Source organism: Ahaetulla prasina, chromosome 4, assembly GCF_028640845.1.
Source record: "Ahaetulla prasina isolate Xishuangbanna chromosome 4, ASM2864084v1, whole genome shotgun sequence".
Classification (NCBI taxonomy): Eukaryota; Metazoa; Chordata; class Lepidosauria; order Squamata; family Colubridae; genus Ahaetulla; species Ahaetulla prasina.
Genome location: NC_080542.1, coordinates 21,136,716 through 21,159,979, shown reverse-complemented (window position 1 = coordinate 21,159,979; position 23,264 = coordinate 21,136,716). Strand labels below are relative to the sequence as shown.

At 41.0% G+C, this 23,264-nt stretch overlaps 1 protein-coding gene across 3 annotated transcripts in view; it reads right to left on the bottom strand.

The window, feature by feature from the left end:
- DOC2A (double C2 domain alpha) overlaps window positions 1-19,829 on the bottom strand; it is a 31,989-nt gene extending 12,160 nt beyond the window's left edge. For 2 of the 3 annotated variants that reach the window (XM_058182091.1, XM_058182092.1), the window contains exons 1-4: window positions 19,566-19,829; window positions 15,475-15,723; window positions 9,042-9,121; window positions 5,335-5,409 (exon numbers count right to left, since the gene is read on the bottom strand). In XM_058182091.1, coding sequence (XP_058038074.1) covers window positions 5,335-5,409; window positions 9,042-9,121; window positions 15,475-15,703 — 384 coding nt within the window. In that variant the 5' untranslated portion in view covers window positions 15,704-15,723; window positions 19,566-19,829. Of the gene's footprint in view, window positions 1-5,334; window positions 5,410-9,041; window positions 9,122-13,302; window positions 13,345-15,474; window positions 15,724-19,565 lie in introns of those variants that run through there. The other variant, XM_058182093.1, reaches the window with a different exon arrangement.
- Window positions 19,830-23,264: the final 3,435 nt, after the last annotated feature.

Sequence of the window (23,264 nt, the reverse complement as noted above, 5' to 3'; positions counted from 1 at the left end):
GGAGCAGGAGCTGTGTAAGGAATGGACCAGGGGTGGGTTTTACTTATCTATACTACTGGTTCGCATTGTGCCATTTTTGGATGCATTTTGTAATTTAGCCCATTTGAGATACCTTGGTTCAACAATTGTTTCTGTAAGATGCATCATTCACATAGTTAAAGGTTATGAAAATCAGAGTTTTAGTAGTATGTACATAAATAGAAGGTTTTTGGTTTAGTGTGTTAGCTAAACCTAAGTCTATTGTTCCTTGTACAACCATAGCTCTAAACCAGAGGTGGGGAACGATAAAGCCTCTTTATGACTTGTGAACTTCAATTCCTAGAATTGGCTGGCCCAGGAATTCTGGGAGTTGAAGTCCACAAGTCATAAAAGGGACATCGTTCCCCACCCCTGCTCTAAACGATTTGAATCCTGTCACTGGAGAATCAGAGTGTCTGCACAAACTGCTGTTTTTATTCAAATGACCAGAATAACTTTGCACATTGTAATGCAAGCTCTGCACCTACATGCATGCCACATCAGGTCTCCTGTTTAGAAGAGGTGCTTATGCTGTGTTGCTAAAATGCTGCATTTGTTATTTTATTTTCTTGCTCCCCCTGTGCACATGATATTGTCAGGTACAAAGAATTGGGAGCATAGGTTCGGTTAAGCTGATTTATTGCTCAAGCCTATTCACAAGAATCTAGTTAATTAAGGGTCAGCACTAAATTGGTGCTAGAAAGGGGGCTAAACTTGCAGCATTTGTGGACATATAAAGATTCTGGGCTGAATGCTCTCTTAACTCAGCCCCCAGGCTCTGCCTCTTGTTCTCATATAGCTAGTAGGGATTCATAACTTCTGAATTTCTTTCCCTTCCCCAATTGATTACATGTTGTCCTTGGCATGAGTAAAACAGCTGCACCCAGGTGTAGCAACTCCTGAGAGAAGGCTCTAGTTTTGACCAGGACTGTGATATGGATTGCACTGTGATTTTGATTTTATGGAAAAGTGTTAATTTTATTTGGTCAACTAGAGATAGAAAAGTACACACAAGATGTCTATTCCAACGCTGGTGTTACCCTCATGGAGGGAAGACGATCAGAAATACCTAGACCAGCTCTCCGTTTCCCCCAGCTTGGCTAATAATTGCTTCAAGATAAGTGGGTGGGTTTAGACTGGGAAAACAACACAGGCAAAAACTTATAGCACCTGCTCCTCCCAGCTGCTTCCTACCATCAGGCCTACACTGCTAGTTTTTGAGCGTACATAAATAATCATAAATATTAATTTGGAAGATCTGGTCACATATTCCCTGGTCACATCTTTTTTGGCCCTGAGATAATGTAATTTCGGCAATCAGAGGTTTCTTGTTCCAAACATCCAATTACAGCTGGTTTAAAAGCCTCTTATTATCTAATAAGTTATGCAAAATTTGTGCGTGCTAAACTTCAGCATCAGAGGGAATTCCCGGTAGGATGCTGTGGAGAACATGCGGGGGATGAGCTTTTTCTTCACAAGATGATCCTCAGTGTTCTCCTCACTCATAGTCCAAGGACAGTTTGAAGAAAAGATATTTTTCATAATCTATGAATTGTCATTGTTATTCTTAGCAGCAATTAGCAATAGCAATAGCAGTTAGATTTATATACCACTTCATAGTGCTTTACAGCCCTCTCTAAGCAGTTTACAGAAACACTGTATTGCCCCCAACAATCTGGGTCCACATTTTACTAACCTCAGAACGATGGAAGGCTGAGTCAACCTTGAGCCTTTTGAGATTTGAATTGCCAAATTGCAGTCAGCTGGCAGTCAGCAGAAGTAGCCTGCAGTACTGCATTCTAACTACCACGGCTCTTAAATTAATTGCTATTGTTAGTCGAAGTCGTGTCCGACCCATCGCGAACCCGTGGACAACATTCCTCCAGACCTTCCTGTCCTCTATCATCCTCTGGAGTCCATTTAAGCTCATGCCTACTGCTTCAGTGACTCCATCCAGCCACCTTGTTCTCTGTCGTCCCATTCTTCTTTTTCTGTCAATCTTTCCCAGCATTAGGCTCTTCTCCAGTGAGTCCTTCTTTCTCATTAGGTGGCCAAAGCATTTGAGTTTCATCTTCAGGATCTGGCCTTCTAAAGAGCAGTCAGGGTTGATCTCCTCTAGGACTGACTTGTTTGTTTGCCTTGCAGTCCAAGGGACTCGCAGGAGTCTTCTCCAGCACCAGAGTTCAAAGGCCTCAATTCTTTGGCACTCAGCCTTCCTTATGGTCCAACTTTCACAGCCAGACATTGCAACTTGGAAACCCATAGCCTTAACTATATGCTTAACTATAACTTTTGTTGGCAGGGTGATGTCTCTGCTTTTTAATATGCTGTCTAGATTTGCCATAGCTTTCCTCTCCAGGAACAAGTGTCTTTTAATTTCTTGGCTCTAGTCCCCATCTGCGGTGATCTTGGAGCCCAGGAAAATAAAATCTATTACTACCTCTATTTCTTCCTCATCTATTTGCCAGGAATTGAGAGGGCTGGATGCTATGATCTTAGTTTTCTTAATGTGAGTTTCAAGCCAACTTTTGCACTCTCCTCCTTCACCTGCATCAAGAGGCTGTTTAGTTCTTCTTCACTTTCTGCCATTAGAATGATATCATCTGCATATCTGAGGTTGTTGATGTCTTCCCCAGCAATCTTAATTCCAATTTGTGATTCATCTAGCCCTGCCTTTCTCATGATGTGCTCTGCATATAAGTTAAATAGGCAGGGCGACAGTATACAGCCTTGCCAAACTCCTTTCTCAATTTTGAACCAATCAGTGGTTGTGCCTCAGAAAGCATTTTACCAGCTTAAAGGGAGATGGCCTGCAGCTTTCTTCCTCCGGGGCCTTGTTACCATCCCTCAGGCTCCAGGCAATAACCTACTAACTTCACAATTGCAGTGATTCATTTAACAACGGTGGCAAGAAATTTGGGCAAAACTTACTTAACAATTTTTTCACTTAGCAATGGAAATTTTGGGCTCAATTGTGGTTGCAAGTCGAGGACTACCTGTACACTAGGAATAAGCTGAGAATTTTAGGTGCCAAATGCACCCCAAAAATTGAATTTGACTTATCCATGGATGGAGTGTATCTGTGACTCTACCTTTTACATGTACTTTTTAAAAGTACCTGTATCTCCTGTTTGTAAAGTGTACTTCTGCATTCCATATATAGTACGGGACAAAAGTATGCATATATCCTGTATATAGGGTCATTTTTCTTGAGATGAGAAGCTATATAAATTTGATTAATAAATATATTTTCTTGATATTTTGTATTTTTAAATGCTTGTTTTTATTGACATTTAAAAAATAATAATAATTGTACACTGCCCAGGGTCACATTTTGTGAAATGTGCAGCTATATAAATTTGATAAATAAATAAATATGCTCACGGATAAGCCCATCCACAGATAACATGAACCTTGAAATTTTTAATCAGAATACCTTGAGAAATGGATAATCTGTGGATTATCCATGGATAAGCCAATTGTGAAAATTAATACATATAAACATTTTGAGCATCCGTTTATCCACAGGTGGCACATTTTTCCTGGTGTTTTTGTTAAAAATTGAAGGATCAGCTTATCTTCAGATAGGTTTATAAACAGGTATACATGGTAAATTATATTTCTCCTTCAGAATGTTTAATGTGCGAGATAAAGTTTATCCTCACCAGCTTCTATGCCAATGTCACACACACACACACACACACACACACACACCCCGCTAGATGGCTGCACCTATTATACTTTAGCTGGTTTTGAAAACTTAAGCAGGATGAGTAGTTCGGGTCAGATGGGAGATGGTGAGAAGATTTCTAAGGTTCAGGCGGATCTGCAGTGAGGAGTTCAAAAATTCCAGATGGCAGCTACTTCCTTGCAACTGAAGTTCTGCCTTTTTAAAATGTCTGTGAGACATCTAAAGAAGGGATGGGGCTTCAGCTGCGTGGTTATTGCTGCAGTTTTAGCTTTTCTGGTCCTGCAGCTGAGTTCTAAACTCTCTAAGTTAAAATCCTAGCAATGGAGAAGACTTTTGTGAAGTCTTCTTTAATTGGATTTCCTGCCTGGGCAGGTTTCCTGCCTGGGCAGGGGATTGGACTAGAAGGCCTCCAAGGTCCCTTCCAACTCTGATGTTATGTTATGTTATGTTATGTTATGGATTTATTGAAAGAAAAGGGAATTAGATTACAGCAGTGTTTCATAGCTTTAGCAACTTGAAAAAGTATGGATTTCAACTTCCAGAATTCTCCAGTCAGCAAAGCTGACTGGGGAATTCGGAAGTTGAAGTCCATACCTCTTCAAATTGTGAGGATTGAGAAATATTGGATTACAGAAATCCTAACCACTAGAGACTTTTTCTTCAGTTTCCATTTAATTTCTAAATGCACTAAATCAAGATCTTCTTAATTCTCTTTCTAGAGCTGTGTGACAGGCAGGGGAGGTGAGCGCTTTTTTGACAGCAAGAAGAATGGGCAAATGTGCTGGATTAGTAATTTTGAAATATTTATTTATTTAAATCCTGCCTTTATTATTTTTATCAATAACTCAAGGAGGCAAGTATACCTAATACTCCTTCTTGTTCCTATATTCTCCAGGACAACAATCCTGTGAGATTAGCTGTGCTGGGACAGAGTAATTGGCCCAAAGTCACCCACCCAGCTGGCTTTCATCCTTAAGGCAGGACTAAAAACTAAACCTGGTGATTCGCCAGGCAGCTTTCATGCCTAAGGCAGGACTAGAACCCACAGTCTACTGATAATTGGCCCAAAGTCAATCAGATGGCTTTCATCTCTAAAATGGGACTAGAACTTAGAGAATGCTTGTGATTGGCCCAAAGTCACCCAGCCAGCTTTCATGTCTAAGGTGGAAGTAGAATTCCCTGTCCCTTGATTTCTAGCCTGGTGCCTTCCCCACTAGACCAAACCATCGTCCACACTTTCAGACTCCAAGAAGCCTGCAGCATCTGGGAAATTGGACAAGCATCCCAAGAGAAGGACAAGACCGCTTCCATATTGTTCCCCCCAAAACCAACATGTAATGCATATGTAAGGAGTCAAGCTCGCATGGAAGGAGCCTTGATATTATATACTTGCATAAGGTTTTGTGGCTGTGTGGGACCAAAATTGAGACACAATAACAGGGATGTAAATTTGAGACTGTGCTTACCAAAAGTATCCACACAAGAGTAAAAATAAAAAATCAAATTGGTGACTGTTTTAGGTCATGTTGGATATGAATGAGGGTCAGGGCTTCAATCACATGCTTGTAACCACTTGACCTGTTATGACATCCTTCTGGCAGACCCCCCACCCACCCAGGGCTTACCTTACAAGCACCTGGAAGGAGATGTAGTTTGACATAAGGGTCAGCCAGGCCATTAAAATCCATTGGCTTCAGTCCCTGGGAAAAAAACATGGGCATTAATTCCACTCTATTTATCCTTCATAAAAGTCTGTAGAGATTCTCAGTCATCCAGGTTATGGTTGTCCCAAAGGTGCTTTTCCTGGAGACTACTGGACTTTGTTTTTTCTTTGAAGACGTTTCGCTTCTGATCCAAGAAGCTTCTTCAGCTCTGACTGGATTGTGGGGAATGGAAGGATTTATATTCCTTGTAGACAGCTGGTCATTTGCATCCTTTTAGAGGGTCGTTGAAGCAAAAGGATGCAAATGACCAGCTGTCTTTCCATTCCTCATTATCCTGTCAGAACTGAAGAAGCTTTTTGGATGAAAAGCAAAATGTCTTCAAGGAAAAACAAGAAAGTCCAGTTGCCTTCAGAAAAAGTACCTTCGGGTTATCCTTCGTCATTCTTTCAGCATATCCACATATTTGGAGGCCTGTAGAAAGTTCTCCTCTCTTCTCAAAATTTCAAAATTCCAGCTCAAAAATAGAAATTTGTGTTCCCACTCCACTTTATGGATGTGATACTCTGGGCTAATTTCATTTCAGCATTTAAGTGTTGTAAGCAGTACAGTCAGCTTGATCCTTTCCTCGAAATTACTTGCTGATTAAAGGGGAGGGTGGCAGGATTTATTTATTAAAATCCTTCTGCAAGGGATTGGCTCAGGTTTCCGGTGAAGAGTATGTTTGTCTTTTCTCCACAGGCAGCCATTTTTTTTGGAGAAAGGAGTTCGTTGCCATTCGTTTTTTCACTAAGACAATCTGCAATTTATGAGGGAGAAGAAAAGAATAATAGAGAAAAAAAGATTGAGAAAGAAAAAGTGTGTGTGTGTGTGAGAGAGAGAGAGAGAGAGAGAAGTTGATATCTGCATGTAGTGGGGTCTGATGGCTGACCTAGTACAGGTAGTCCTTGACTTGCAACCATTCATTTAGCAACTGTTCAAAGGTACAATGGCACTGGAAAAAATGAAAATCATTCCTCACACTTATGACCACTGCAGCATCCCCACAGTCATGTGATCAAAATTCAGGTGTTGGCAACCGGCATGTATTTATGACATTTGCTGCACGAGGGATCACATGATCACCATTTGTGAGCTTTCAACATGCAAAGCCAATGGGGGTGGGGGGTGGGAAGCTGGACTCAATGTGTGGCAAAAAAAGGTTGTAAAATGAGGTGCAACTCATTTCATAATTGCCTTGCTTAGCAATGGAAATTTTGATCTCAATTGTCGTCATACTTTGAGGACTACCTGTACTGTCTTCAGCTCTGCCCTGGAGGAGGAGGGCTCTTCGTAGGCAAAAGCAAAAATTGCATAGTCTGTTAAGAGTCTGAATGATTAAGACTCCCACCCTGGAATAGGTCTAGGGGGCTTAGAGCATAGAATCATAGTCCTGGAAGGGACCCAAAGGTCTTCTAATGTAACCCCCTGCTCTAGGCAGGAGACCTTACACCATCCAGGTCAAAGGGTTGTCTTGAAAACCTCCAGTGATGGATCTTCTACAACTTCCGGAAGTAAGCTGTTCTATTGAATAACCGTTCTCACTGTGAGGAAATTTCTCTTTACTTCTATGTTAGATCTCTCTTTAACAAGTTTCCAAACATTGCTTCTTGTCTTGCTGTCTGGAGCTTTGGAGAATAAATCTATCCCCTCTTCTTTGTGACAGCTCCTTGAGTACCGGAAGACAACTATCATATCCCCACTAATCCTTCTCTTCTAGACTAGACATACATAGTTCCCTTAACTGTTCCTTGTATGAATAGAATAGAATAGAATAGAATAGAATAGAATAGAATAGAATAGAATAGAATAGCACAGAACAGAACAGAACAGAACAAAATAATAGAGTTGGAAGGGACCTTGGAGGTTTTCTAGTCCAACCCCCTGCTTAGGCAGGAAACCATCATCCAATTTCAGACAAATGGTTATTCAATCTCTTCTTAAAAACTTGCAGTGTTGGAGTATTCACTTCTTCTGGAGGCAAGTCATTCCACTGATTAATTGTTCTGTCAGAAAATTTATCCTTAGTTCCATATTGCTTCTCTCCTTGATTAGTTTCCATCCATTGCTTCTTGTCCTACCTTCAGGTGCTTTGGAGAATTGGTTGACTCCCTCTTCTTGGTGGCAACCCCTAAGATATTGGAACACTGCTGTCATGTCTCCTCTAGTCCTTCTTTTCATTAAACTAGACATAACCAGTTCCTGCAACCATTTTTTATATGTTTTATCCTCCAGACTCTTTATCATCCTTGTTGCTCTTCTCTGCACTCTTTCTAGGGTCTCAGCATTTTTTGGTATCATGGTGACCAAACCGGTATATAATATTCCAAGTGTGACTTCACCAGCGTGGTATAAATCCATCTTCAACATCCATAATGTATCTTCATTCTACATACTGACTAGTAGCAATTTCCAGGTGTTTCCCAATTGCAATCAATTATCCATCCAATAATTAATTTGTTGGATTATTCCAGAATTACAAACAGTGAGATCTCTGCCATAAAGAACAGAGAACCAAGCAGGATAGTTTAATTAACTTTCACTGCAGATGTGGGGAATTCATATCTAAACTGTGGTTGGACTTTTCGAAGCCTCATTATGGAAGCCTTAATTTACCTAGGAATTATGCTAGGAAGGCGACCTTTATGCTATTGGTGGCCTAAAGATGTCACTTCAAATCCCAGAACTACCAGTGCCGTGCATTTTAATCCTGTTCAGAGCCATTGCAGAAATTCCAGCTAAATTACCCTCATTGGGGAATTGCCACAGGGAAAATGATAGACCAGTCAGAAAAATATTTTTAAAGCCTCACTCATGTAAACATACCCTCTAAATAGTTTGCACACGATCTCTAGAGATGCAGAGGGTGACGCCAAGGAAACAGAAACCTGCCAGTTGGGAATAAGAATCATCTACTTTTTTCGAAGTGGCCGGTTCTGGGTTAGTTTTGCTGTGGTTCTGAACTGCCGCAGTATTTCCCATGCTCCCCCCCCTTGCCCTCTTCTGTTGCCACAGCAACGCCAGATGCCTGCGGATACCCGGTTGCCTGGCGCGTCGCCGCCGAGATGCTTGAAGATGCTGCAAGCCCACCAGCTGGGAAGGAAGAAAGGGAGGTGGGGATGTTGTATATTGCTGATGTGTGAGTTGAGGGTCAGGATTGCAGGAAAGCGGCTGGGTGAAGACCCCGGAGATTTGGTTTGACACTTGAAGGGCACTTGCCTTACTTCTAAAGGCTTTGTAGATGGGGTAGAGAGAAGGGGCTGAGTGGGGCAGGAGAAAAGAGAAGCTAAAATGAGCATTGCTGGTTCCATAATGAGATTTCCCACCCCGGTGTGGCCTCTTTTATTAAATCAAGGCCGTTTATTGTGAAAACGCAACATGTGATGCAGAAAGGCTGAATACAAAGGCATGGAGAGTGCTAGAAAAGCAACAGTGTCTTTTCATCAAACCTTCCACAGCCTTCTGTTCTCTAAGTAAGTTGAGTAGCAGCCCTTATAATCCCCCATCGCCAATATAGGCTGTGTCTCCATTAACAAAAAATTACAGGAGTTGTCCAACCCCACCAATTTGGAGAAGCTGTTTTGGAAGAGATTTTTGAGGACCAGTAAAGGAACGAATGTCAGAATGATTACCTTGGCTCGTAGGATGGTGCAATCAAGGGTGCAGCTTTCTGGATCATAGAGAATATCAAATTCAAGAGTCCCAAGTGATGCTAGAAAAAGGCCAGGCAGTAAGGAAAACAAATGTTAAAAAGAGATCCATTTTATCAGTGTTTTCCTTCAAGCTTTCTTTCCAATCCCACTCACAATCTGCAAATTCAGCTCCATCCATCTGTCCAGATCAGTGTTTCTCCACCTTGGCAACTTTAAGACATGTGGACTTCAACTCCCAGAATTCCCCTGCCAGTCATGATCCAAACAAATCTTCCTGACCCAACCTTGCTTCAGATAAACTGACTAAAAGTCCCATCAGGCTTGGCCAACATAGCCATATATGAACTGGTTTATATCTCTACATTTGTCCATTTGCATACACTTGCACAAAGATTGGCTAGTGCGCTTATGATTTTGGCTGGCCAACACTGTCTGTCAAAATGATCCCCTATCCCAAATTATGTACATCTCTATGTAAATGTTCTCTGTCCATGAGCTATGCATAGGAGTGCACACTTTCATCTTGAATATCTCAAGTGCCCCACTTCCCTTTCCCTCTGATAATCTAATTTAGACACCAAAAAAACTGAATGTGATGTCCTGAATTAATTGGCGAAATAAAGTAGACTAGTTTGAAGATGCATAATAATTGAGCTTCTGTTCCCCATGGGACAAAGCAAAGAAATATGATACATGTTTCTGAATCAGCCATCACTAGACACATAGAAATAAAACGTATCTACACACCATTCAAAAGACAGGAAGGAAACAAAAGGACAAGAATACACCTTCTCCAGTAGTCAACACCCAGATAAGCAAGACAAGACAAACCATCAAGCAGAAAACAAAATCCTAATTAAGGAACTATAAGGAGTAAACCAGGGGATCCCCTTACACTGATGATGTTACCTAGTTGGGTAATGAAATGTCTGAAAACAAACAACCAAGCTCAAAGAGCACCAAGGAGTCCACAAAGGTAAGTGTATTTTCTTTAACACTGCCTCTTTTTTCCTGCAAATTAAACTTCCTAGAATACTATGTCTTCTCTCTGGACAGTTGCCCAGTTGTGAATTATTCAGGAGCCACAGGGATGTCTGCAAGGATTGTTAAAAAAGCAATCAAGAGGGCAGCTGTGACAGTGCAATTCAAGATCTGTTTGTTTTTTAAGTGTGTTGCATATGTGACACACCTAAAAACCAGGCAGAGCTATGATGACATTGTTTCTGCCACCTTGACTTTTTGATCATACTTTGGGGACTCACTATTTACTTCTGCTCCTGTTTTTCTCTGGGCCTGGAGAACTCATTGGCCTTTGTGAATTAGAGCCTTTCCCTTGTTCCTGTCTTCATAAATGTATTTACACATTTGGGTGACATTTATGAGCAAATAAATCCATCCAACCAACCAACCCACCCAGCCATCTCTAGAAGTCCCATCTTTTAAAGCTAGAAGACTTAATCTGAGCCATGTAGGATCTATTTGTAGTACCTCAATGGCAAGAACAAAGCATTCTCTCCTTTATGTGTTCCAAGACATTGTGATTGATCTATAAATTGTATGGATCAATAGTCTGCCACAGTAAAAAGGTTTCTTGGCCTGGGTCATGGACTGCATTTTGTCAATTTTGGCAGGAAATTCACTTCCACTTGCTTAGCCTTTGGCCTATCATTATTGCCCCATTTCACAAATAGGGCTTGTTCACCAAATATGCTAAGTCATAATTCTTTCCGGCTTGGCTGTGTTATATAAGCACAGCCACTGCGTCCTGTTTATGGCACTTAATGGCTCAGCAGGTAGTGTGCACCCCTACCAATTCTTCAATAAACCATGGTTTAGTTATTGATAGGAAGGAATTAGTCCTGAGTCCATAAAACTCAACTGGAAGAGAAGAAAGAGGATGGGCTTCCTCTCCTCACTCATCAATTCTAGGCATTTCTTGCTAGCTGGGAGCTAGTGGTCAGTGGTTAGGCTCCCTTTCTCTGCCTGAGAAAAGCCAGATCCCAGAGCGCATGGCAAGCATGCACAAACTGCTGATGAATGATGCATGGAGATCAGAGCAAAAACCGTGATGCATTCTTCCTTTCTCCCCACACTCACCCCCTGGCCTTCAGCCAGGCTGCATAATTTTAAAGCCCACATAAAACGTGGGCTTTACATGTCCCTACACATGTGTGATCAGACCGTACTTCTTCTCTTTGTATTGGGATACATTTATTTGTAAGGTTTTCTGGATAGCTTTCTGTTTGGGTGCATGCCTCTGTCTAGTAACATAGATCTCTCTCTCTCCCTTGTGATCCATTCATCCACAGTTTTCAGTCCTATTCTTGACCCGGAATCTGGGAAAAGCCTAGAAGACGTGTATGTACAGATGGCACCATTATCTCTAGATACCTGCAGGTCTGTGGAAAGTCCCCAGGGAAACACCCAATGTCCTGAGATGCCACGGACCACCCAGGGTCTCTAAAGAACCTCCCTATGTACTAAGAACATCTTGATATCTTATCTACTGTGTGCCAGACTTTCTGGGTGATTCCTATATCTCTTATGTGCCAGCCTTGCTGGGTGGAGTGTAAGAAAAAGGTATAAATACAAGAATCTTTGTGGGTTTGGGGCTTCCTCTCTGTTAGAGGGGCCATCTTTGTTCAGCTGAATACCTGATATTTGTCTCTATTTTACCAAGCCACACCTCAAATTCGGCACAACACTATGTTGGCTTCCTTTTCCCCCCTTCTCTTGCTCTGTACCTATCATTCATTTAAGCCTCCTTCCTTCCTGCTTCCCTCCCTCCTGTCTTACGGGAGTCGGTGTCTGTATGTGTGCGTGCGTACATGCACCTGTGGGAGAGCATATAAATGTAATGTCTCTTTTATGCTGGGCTATGTTAACAGTAGAGGTGTGGGTTGTGAGGTTGTTTTTGTTAGAGAAGATGCTTGGGAGAACATTTGCATGCATGGGTTGTCCCAGAAACATGGGTTATGGGGCTTCAATAACTCTTCTGATGCAGGTCCAAGGGGAAAAACCGACATCCTGAGTTTATAGTGCCATGGCATTTTTGAGGACTACTGATACCTGTAGTTCATGTAACTCTCTGCACAGGAATAGTAGATATGTGCTTGCGCTGAGACAAATAAATGTGCACAGACTTTACCAAATCTTTTCAGGCTTTGAATTTGGTAAAGCCTGTGCTTATTTATTTGTCTCAGCACAAGCACAAGCACAAGAATGTGAGAACAGGGCATGTTTCCAAAAGATTTGGTTATCCAATGGCTATCTAGTATTTTTCCTAGTCCTAAAAATAAATGTGTGCGGGAACCAATTCTTTCCTTCATCTATGCCTCTCCCACTACAATGCCAGTTGCAGCAGGTCACTTCGTCCCACCCATTCGTCCTGTGAGAAGAACAATACATGCATGAAAGCTACAGTTACCAGATCCAGGCTGCAGGGATTCAGAGTACTACTTAGAGGTCAGCACAGAGTTTTCTGTAACTTTTTACTGCCACCTAATGATTAGGCAGATTTTTGCAACCCAGATTTGCTAGTTGCATTCTTGTTCAGAATCTGTTTGCCAACCAAGGTCTCCGGAAAATTCACAAGCAGCCCAAGTAGTCTTTCCCCTCGTTTGCCCCAGTAGTGGTTTCCACTTACCTTCGCTACCAGTCGGAACTGGAAGTGTGCATGTGCGCAAGCACAGAATGTCCATGATGATGTCTGGGCGGGTGGATGGAGCCTCCCACCGCCACCAATACTGATTCGCCCGAACTGGGGCGAACCGGTAGAAACCCACCATTGGTTTGCTCCCCAAGCAGCAAATGATAATCCCATGAAGCCTTGGAGCCATTTTGACTACTTAAGCCAACCCCAAAATCCACAAAGTCCCAACTATTCTGGTCTGTGCTTGAGTGACTGCGTATCACTGTTTTGTACCCGTATTGAGAAAGCTGTGATGCAGGGCCTATTGATGCAAGATTAGCATTTCCTTTGTAAGGAGACAGGAGGCATTGGCACTCCTTAAGGTTTGACATGCTAAGCCAGTGCCTACTCAATTTTAGCCTAAAGTTAGCTCTGCTCTGATAGGTAGCAGAGTCAGAGAATAAATTCACCATACTTTGTGATCTAATATAGTGAGAAGGTGGGTCCCCAGGAGGGAGGGGGTGCATGCCAGAGGAGTAAGAGGCAACTCAGCCCAGATGCCAAGTGTGAGAGAAAGAGGGTGAAGACCGACCCTCCCTAATACCTCACCGAGTATACTGTAGATGCAGAGGCAGAGATGTAGAGTCCTCAGTTGGATACAATTTTGTCTATAGTGGTGAAACAATAAAGAACTCAGCTTGAAATGATTGCCTTGTATCATTCTTGATTTTGGGTCCAACAATCTAGAGACTGTTTAATCACAATAGATTATAAGTAACGAAACAAATATTGGAGAACTTGGCCATACAAGAATTGCTTATGAGAAAGATAAACATAAATTTGTGCATGTGCCTGTTTCAAATTCTGGGTCCAAAAAGAGCCCAGATGATTGAACAAGTTGCTTTCATGTGTCCCTCCAGATGTGAACCCTGTTACCTGAGTCTCTTAAATCTTGCCTGATACTAAATAGCTTGATTTGTGAGTGGGGAGGAGACTCATATATATTATTCATATTATAAAAAATATATACCGGTAATATTTTTATAAGATCTTCTAAATAAGTTCGCTCAAAAGTGCGACTTTCCCCATTCCAGTTGTGCTTTAAAGAAGAGAAATTACCAAATCATGTTCTGCAGACCTTTTAAGTTTATCTTTTACTATGTGCATGTATTATTTTATTGTGTACTGAGTGTGGCTATTTACAATTAAGTACGACTGCCTCGGGGCAAAGATAGGATTCTGTTTTCTAGTTTTGCCTGAATTCACTTAGCCTAAAACCTCAGGAGATTCACTAGATTTTATTTCCAGATCAGTGTGCAAATGATAGGGGAGAGGAGATGTTGTGAAGGATATTTTATAGCATATATGACAAAGAATGAGCAAGATTCAGAACAACATGATGGTTACACTTAAATATCATAATGGCAGACCTGTTCACAAAACTCTCCTTAGAACATTGGCTATAAATGTGACAAGGGTTCATACAAACACCACTTTTAAGTGAACCGTGTATGTGGATGAATGTTTTGAAGGAAATGATACTGAGGAATATACCTCTCCAGAAGAGAGGTATTTCACTTTGGGCAGGTCATGAAAGTGAGGGTGGATTTAGATAAAGTACTCCAGGTAAGATTGAGAAACAAAGAAGAAAGGGAAAGCAATAAAATGGTTGGACGGGCAGCAAGGATATACAGAATAACAGGGTTGGAAGGTACCTTGGAGATTTTCTAGTCGAACCCCATGGTGGATCCTATACCAGGGGTCTCCAAGTATAGTTGGCTGGGGAATTCTGGGAGTTGAAGTCCACAAATCTTAAAGTTGCCAAGTTTGGAGACCCCGCCCTATACCATTCCAAACAAATGGCTGTCCAATCTCCTCTTAAAAACCTCCAGTGAATATTCCTCGAGGAATTGTGAGCTTCTGTTAGAGATAAGTTGAGAAGATGAACGTTTTTTTCCTGTGACAGGAACTACTGCTGAGTCAGTGGCACCTAATCAATCAGTGAAGATTCAATTGTCCATATTTTTGTAAGACAGACTTGTTTACGACAAACATATTGTTTGGATAAGAGAGCATATGAGAAAATATGGATGTCAGTGTGGTTATAAGTTGACATTAAGGTGAAGGATGAGCCTCTAGATGGCCATTCACAAAACTTTAATATGCCTTTGTAGGTGTGTGGGAAAAAAATCTAGATATGAGTGAGTAGATGGGTGTAATATGAGGCAGACCTGCTGGTTCTAATTGCACATCATTCTTAGCTTTGCTAAATTATAAACCATGGTTGACAATCCACAATGGTTGTATTCACATTGATTGAATGTGTGAGTTAATTCACACATTCTGCTACGTCAAAATCAAACGTATTGTTTGATTTTTATTATTGTGCATAAGAACACAAAAGTGCCTACCGTTCCTGTCCTATTGTTCCCTTTCATTATATCAAATTAATATAGTTGTTGAATACTTTTGCTTATATATATATATATGATGTGTTATTGTTTTATATCAATATTTGCGTATACTGTTGTGACATATATATATATAAAATAAATTGTATGGCACATAAATGTGTGCAAATCCAACTGCCAGCTGTCAAGCATCTATATGTGGGATTTGCAATTTCAAAATATAGGAAAAGAAGAAGTTGATACGTCAAGTGACAGTCAATGAAAGAGAATCTTCATGGAATGTGTGATGTAGCCAACTGCTTTCTCTTGAATTAAAATATAGTTTGATCAAAGCTCATGTCTTCTCTACAGACAGGGGAATTATACTTACTGTTCTCATCTGAATCATATCCTTCAGTAGAGTCTCCTTCCCCAGTTCCTGGGGGTACAGTTGTTCCTTCACCCCTCATCCTATCTTGTGTCGTCAGCACTCCTTCCAGCCCAGGATGCGGAAAATAAGCTGAGATTTGGGCAATGGGCCGTATCGGTCCTGGGGACACATCGATGGCCATGTGCTCTCGGATAGGAACTGATGCACGATCTCCACGGCGGACAGTCATTGGAGGAATAGTCGGCTGTGCTGAAAGGGGAGAAAAATTCACTCATTAATTTTCATCCTCTATTTCTATGCTCAGCTGTACGTTGGTATGCAAAGCTGCCTTAGGCAAACTTGCTTGAATTGGGCTTGATTCTCAAGGAAATATGTGTCTGGATATGTTCTTAATAAGTGGCATTCAGTTTCTCCAGAAATGGGAAAGTTTAAAATGCAGCCTGATGTTTCAGTTATTGTATGTAAACTTTTCAAGATTCACCCATGTGGTGACAATAAAGTTGAAATCATCTCACACATTCTCCCTCCCTCCCTCCCTCCCTCCCTCCCTCCCTCCCTCCCTCCCTCTCATCTCTCTCTCATCTATACATTTTTAAGCTGCGTATCTCCCTTATGGAGCCCTTATTATATTATAAATTTTATGGAGACATCAGGTCAATCTACCCTGTACTCCTAATTCATAAATTCCCTCTAAGACCAGATAAATTTTACATGAAACTTCTCATGATTTAAAACCATTCATTACATGGGCAGTAGCAAAATTTTATGTTACTTGTTACTTACTGCAATGAAAGCAAGAAATAATTACTAAAGACATAATTACCTTTGTTTTAAGTAATACTTCGGGTTTGAAATATCTTAACTGATATTTACATCCCGTCTTTATTATTTTTACAAATAATTCAATGTGGCAAACATATCCAACACACCTTCCTCCTCCTATTTTCCACACAACAACAACCTTGTGAAGTGGATTGGGCTGAGAGAGAGTGACAAGGTCAGAGTCACCCATCTGGCTTTCATGGCTAAGGCAGGACTAGAACTCCCTGTCTCCTGGTGATTAGTCGAAAGTCACCCAGCTGGCTTTCAGGGCTAAGGTAAGACTTGAACTCATGGTCTTCCACTTTCTAGCCTAGAGCCTTAACCAAAAATATATATGATTTATTATCTGGATAACAACTGTATTAACATAGTAATAGAGGAGTGAATGTTATACCATACTATGTGATTTATTTTGCTACTTGTTAATATATTATTGTATTCATTTCCTTCACACTGTTTTTGTACTTTTAAATTTTGCTTTTCATTGACCAAATAAATATTATTGATTCGTTCTATCTCTAAACTAGAATGATTGACAGCTCAAATTTGCTACTTTGCAGGGAGGCAAAAGGCAACGCAAATAAATATTTCTTTGTTGTTGGAAAAATTGAGAAATTCAACCAGGCATTATCTTTAAAGGAAACCAAAATAATTCCTTTGTGTGAGCAAGTATTTCTGTTTATGATGGTGAACTATGATTTGTATTACGTAAGAAATATCTATTACCGTTTGTGTTGAGGAGAAATAACCAATGTTTAAGCTTTGAGCTGAACATTTCATTATTTTCTTTATAGGTATCTCAGGTAGGTTTCAGGGGGGTGGGGAAACTCTGGCAGAAAAAAATGATACTTTCTAGGCAAGAAATGCACTTCTCTTAATCATGGTAACCTTGATGTTAGACTGGGTTTCTCAATCTTAGCTGCTTTCAGATGTTTGTACTTCCAACTAGATGGGGAATTCTGGGAGTTGGAGTCTACACATCTGAAAGCGGTCAAAGTTGAGAAACATGACTAAACCATAGGAAATTGGCTATATCAAGCAGCCTAACAGCCTAAGGCTATTTAGTCTATGTTGACTATGTTTGATGATAACCCCTTGTATTCAGAAACAGATGTGCAGAAAATGGTTGGTTAGGCATATAGAGTTTGAATGATGACTGAGAATTCATTTAGTAGAACTGTGGACTTCCTTAAAGACCTGTCCAGCCTTATTGCAATGTTTTTAAGCACGCTTGGGCTTGTTCATTTGCTTGTTTTGTGTTTCGACATTTTAGGATTCTTCCCAGCCTACTAAAAGATAGCATTTAGTCTTTAGTAACTTACTTTAGCTTGAGTCCTCTCAGTAACCCCTCACTTACATTTACTACTAAAGAAGAGGTCTCCCCAAAAGTGTGTTATCTCACAACATTGCTATATGTATCCCAAATCATCACTACATTCTGTATCAGTCAATTCCATCAGTTAAGTAGATGTCACATGTAACATTAAAAATCACCTTTATTTTTCTATTCTGAATGATGACTTTAGGAAAAGAAGATGTTTTCATTTTTTCTATTGCAAATGTAAATCTAAAATCTACAGACCTTTATCTATCGGAAAAATCTAATACATCAATGCATGTAGGAAATGTTACATAAAAAATTGAACAAATGAGGAGACCAACCTAGTGATTCTATCTCCACTTGTCTTTTTATGTTTTACATAACCTTACTATACCCGTTTGCCAATTTTTGTAGGGAAGGGACCCAAACCCTTTTCTTTTTTTTGGTTATATTTTTCTGAACCAAACTCCAGGGTTTTTCACAGATTTATTTCTCCTCATCCCAGTTTCTCATGATCCACTCTGTGAGTCACTTCTTCACGTCCCAAAATTTGGGCTGAGGACCCTTTTCTGGCTGTTTCCAAATTTGCCCAAACTTTCCCTGTTTGGGTGAATGAAGTGAATGATTATTTTATAGAGAGATTTCCTTTGATTTCTTTCTCCTAGCAGAAAACATTTCAACAGATATTGTTGCTGAAATACTGTTAATACTGTCAAACCCATCTTTTCAAAATCATGGTTCCCATTTCCTTTGTGGCAAGCAGGTTAAAAGTTAGGATGTTGGTGCAGTGAATAAACCTGACGACAGATTTTTTTTTTTAGAAAAAATTCTAAACATCCGAACTGTACTGTTTGAAATAGCCTGATGCGCTACAGGACTGCAGTGGTCTAGCCACTTTATAGGAATCAAGTTCCACTGAATTCACTGAGCTGAGGTTTATTTCTGAGTAGACAGAACTGCATTTAAATAAAAACAAGTAGAAAAAGAGCAAAACAGGCATGAAATCAAAGGTTATTAGATCAATGCAACATGATAAATGAAATGTCAGTCAACAAAATTTCAAACTCCAATTAGAGCATGTTTTGCAGCACTGGCCCCTCTCTATTTCGCCACCCCTCCCCAATTTTTAGGGATGCTGAGATGATTATAAGTGAATTAGGAATTTCTTTCTGTTGGACACTTAATGACATTTTAATAGAGCAGTATATTCTGAAATTAGTATTGGCCCTAGGCTTATTTTATATGAATTACATAAATTTGTTTTCTTAAACAATAGTCATAGGATGAATTTGCTGAATTGAATTGTGGTAGGTTTTTTTTTTTTTAAGAGAGGGAGGGGGAGAGGGAGAAGTCTGCATAAAGGTATTTTCTTGAACCAACCTTGCCTCAGTCCACCAGTTCTCCAGCAGTTTCATAGCTTCCCAGAATTGCTCTCTGCATCATTTCCCATCCCAAGAATCAATTTAGCCATCTCTGATTCTTGACACCTTTGATTTCACCCCAACTTTTCCCCTGAATATCCCACCTCTGTGCAACTGATGTCCCTCTGTGTTCTAGATTACACCATGGATGCACCTCTTATCCTTTGAAGAAGCACGTTTGAATTGCTTTCTACCCTGCTATCTTCCAATCTTCACTCCCCTCACCGCTACATTCCAGCCACTGCCCCCCAAATTCCCTTTTCGGCCCCATAGCAGCCTCCCCCCAACTTGTCTCAGCCTTTTCCCCATCTCCCGAATATCACCTGCCGAACAACTCTGCCAAGTCTCTGCCGTCTTGGAAACTCTGCCAGATTGTGACCCCACATTTTTGTCTCTCCCCAAGTTGCACCCCGCAACTATCTTCACGTACCCCCCTCTTCCAAAGCCTGCATGCTCACCCCTTTCTCCCACTCGGACCTACGGGACTCCCCCCCTCTCTTCCCCTCCCCCCCCCGGCTCCCTCTTACCTGGGTGCAGATCCCGTCAACAGGTTCCAGTGAGGAGAAGGCAATGCAAGGAATGAGCGGAGGGGATCGATTGGGGATCCCACGGACTTCGAGAGAGCGAGCGAGCGAGCTAGCAAGAGCGAGCGAGAGAGAGAAAGAGAGAGCGCACAAGGGAAGGGGGGGTTGCAGTCGAGAGGTGGAGACTATTGTTTCTATTGAGAATGGGAGGGGGACGGTGCAGAGATCTGATATGGAATACATAGATTAGATTAGAGGATAATAGGCGGAACTATTAGACTTTGTGTGTGTACTCAGCCGTAGCAAAAAAGAAAAAGAAAAGAAAAGAAAAAAAGAGAGAGAGAAGTAACCAGAGGCTAGCATGGGTAAATCAACTACCAAGATTGAGGCGAGATAAACTAGGTGTGTGCGTGTGTGCCTTGGGGGAATAATGATTAAAAAAAATCTCCTCTACAGTTTTAATCGGATAGAGACGTATATATTTTAAGCTTTGCTCATTCTTTCTCCTAAAGAGAGCTGGAGAAAGATGAGAGTATAAAGAACGATGAATTATTAAATACTTCTGCCACATCCCTTGGGCTTAAGGTGGGTGCATTTCCTTAATGAAATAAATAAATAAATAAATAAATAAATAAATAAATAAATAAATAAATAAATAAATAAATAAGAAGCTGCACTCAAAACATGGTCGAAGGCATATCTATAAACTCAAGGGATAATACAGGGCAGAATAAGGGAATAGAATAGAATAGAATAAAATAGAATGCATTTCTATAATTATGAAGTTACATAATATAACAATTGTATTACACTGATTGTATAATGTGATACTATTAATAAGGAGGTTTTTTAAAAAAGGAGGAAAAAGAGACTGGAACACGCTATAGGTGGGGAGGGGTGAAGTGGGGAGTGAGTATTCCCAAAGAGGTCTATAGGGGGAAATAAGTTTAAACGTGCAGAGCGCCAGAGAGAGAGAGAGAGAGAGAGAGAGAGAGTGTATAGAGAGGAAGGGAGGGAGGGAGGTAGAGAGAGAGAGAAGTTTAAGTGAGAAGGACTTGGGCAGAAACTGATCAAAAGTAAATCACTTGGTTTCTTACAAAAGGAAATTGTTATTTTTACTTCTGCTGGAGTGCAGGTTTATCTAGAAATGCTACTTTGTGGGTACAAATTCTTCCTGTTTCTAATGTGTTTTGCAGTCTGTACTTAAACTGGATTTTTTAAAGAGATGCCAGGTTTGAAGATGGCCAGAAGAGTGTTATGATAAGCCCAAGAGGCTTATCATAACACTCCCCTTGAGGGTTACATGGGGCTCCCCTTGAGGGGCATCCGGAGGCTTCAGTTAGTCCAGAATGCAGCTGCGCGGGTGATAGAGGGAGCCCCTCGTGGCTCCCGCGTGACACCTATCCTGCGCAGGCTGCACTGGCTACCTGTGGCCTTCCGGGTGTGCTTCAAGGTGTTGGTGAACGTCTTCAAAGCGCTCCATGGCATAGGGCCGGGCTATCTACGGGACCGCCTGCTGCTACCGAATACCTCTCACCGACCCGTGCGCTCTCACAGAGAGGGACTCCTCAGGGTGCCGTCGGCGCGACAGTGTCGTCTGGCGACGCCCAGGGGAAGGGCCTTCTCTGTGGGGGCTCCCGCCCTCTGGAACGAACTCCCCCCAGGACTCCGTCAACTTCCGGACCTCCGAACCTTTCGTCGCGAGCTTAAAACTCACCTATTCATCTGCGCTGGATTGGGTTAGTTTTTAAACTTATGGGTTTTTAATGGGTTTTTATTCTAAATTTTAACCGTGGCCAATTTAATAAGTTTTAAAATTATATTTTAATCGTATTTATATTGTATTATTTTGTATTTTTTATCAGGCTGTGAACCGCCCTGAGTCCTTCGGGAGAAGGGCGGTATAAAAATTTAAATAATAAATAATAAATAATAAGAGAGCCCAAGGAACCCTATTTCTATTCCAGTAAGTGGCTCTCCAGGAGTTAGTATACACTCCATGCATTTGGCAAGACTGATAGATTAGGGTTGACAACTCACCCTGAAGCCTTTCCTGAAGGCTCCAGCTAGGGTTCCCCAGTCATAAAGGGTCATAATTGTTCCCTACTGGCCATCATTTCTTCCATTTGCTATGAAGGAGCATTTCCAGAATCAAAACAAAAACATTTGAAGCTGCACAGTAGCATCACTTCCCTTGAGTGTGGGGCATTGAAGTTTTTCCACTCTGCCCCCCCTCTCCGGTTACTATGGCAACACTGTCCTGGACCTACTCCAAACCAGGAAATGTTTGTGATGCTGCATGTGCTATTGAATGACATTTCAAGTGTTAGTCAAACATATAAACCTGCCTTGGGCCTGGCAGAGTGGACTGGAATCCACCCCCTCAAGTTGGTAGATAAGTAAGGCTTAATTAGAGCCCAAGGTTTGAATTTGCTCTTAGGCCTGGATTCTGAAATAAGTGGGCTACAGGCCCCAAACCTCCCAAAGTTTATGACAGTTGAGCAAAGGAAAATAGACTTCCATATCCTCAATAAGGTGCTGGTCTAGAAACTAGGAGAGTTCTGGTTTAGGCATGAAAATTTCTTTTATGTACACTGAGAGCATATGCACCAAGACAAATTCCTGGTGTGTCCAATCACACTTGGCCAATAAAAAATTCTATTCTATTCTAAAAAAAGAAACCGAGCTGGGTAACTTTGGGTCAGTCACCAGGCGACTGAATTCGTCCCACCGTAGGCACAAAAACCAATTGAGCCAATCACCAAGTGACAGTAAATTCTAGTCCTACCTTAGACAAGAAAGCCACCTAGATGACTTCGTGCCAATCACCAGGAGGCTGTGAGTTCTAGTTCTACCTTAGGCATAAAAGCCAGTTTGATGACATGGGCCCAATCCCTCTCTCTTAGCCCAACCCATCTCACAGGGTTGTTGTGAGGAAAATAGGAAAAAGCAATATTAATATGCACGTTCACCACCTTGAGTTACTTATAAAGTAATAAAGAGGGGATAAAAATCTAATAATTATTATTACAAAAAATAAAAATGGATATATAGGATAGGCAGATACGTTTTATATATCAGTGAACATTGGGGGCCCTCACAATATTTAGTTTTGACTAAGGGTGCATTCTTTAGACAACTAGCAGAGCATTAATGAACGGAAGCTTTTAATAACTTTTTTTAAAGCAACAATATAAATTAATCCGTATATATCAATCAACTCCTTAGACATCGTATGGCTGGATTGTGACACTCATAATCCCAGTAAGACAATAATGGGACCTGCTACTTAGGCAGTGTTTCTCAACCTTAATACTTGAAGATTTATGGATTTCAACTCCCAGAATTCCTTAGCCAGCATATTTGGCTAGGGAATTCTGGGAGTTGAAGTCCACACATCTTCAAGCTGCCAAGGTTGAGAAACACTGACTTAGAATAATTAGATATGGAGATCATCTCAGAGTATAAAGAGCTGAATAAACAAACCTTGGAAATTGTGATCTTTTTGCGCATGGATGCCAGCAACTGTTTTGTATATATATGTGTGAGTTTAATGATACAATTCTTTGTATCATTACATCCCCCAGGAAATTCTTCAGCTCATTTCTGGAACAAGTCCGTGCATGTATATTTGTTTCTGTAGCCAAATCAACGGTTCCTCCAACAGACTGAATCAACAGAAGTTAAAGTATTGCTTGGCTG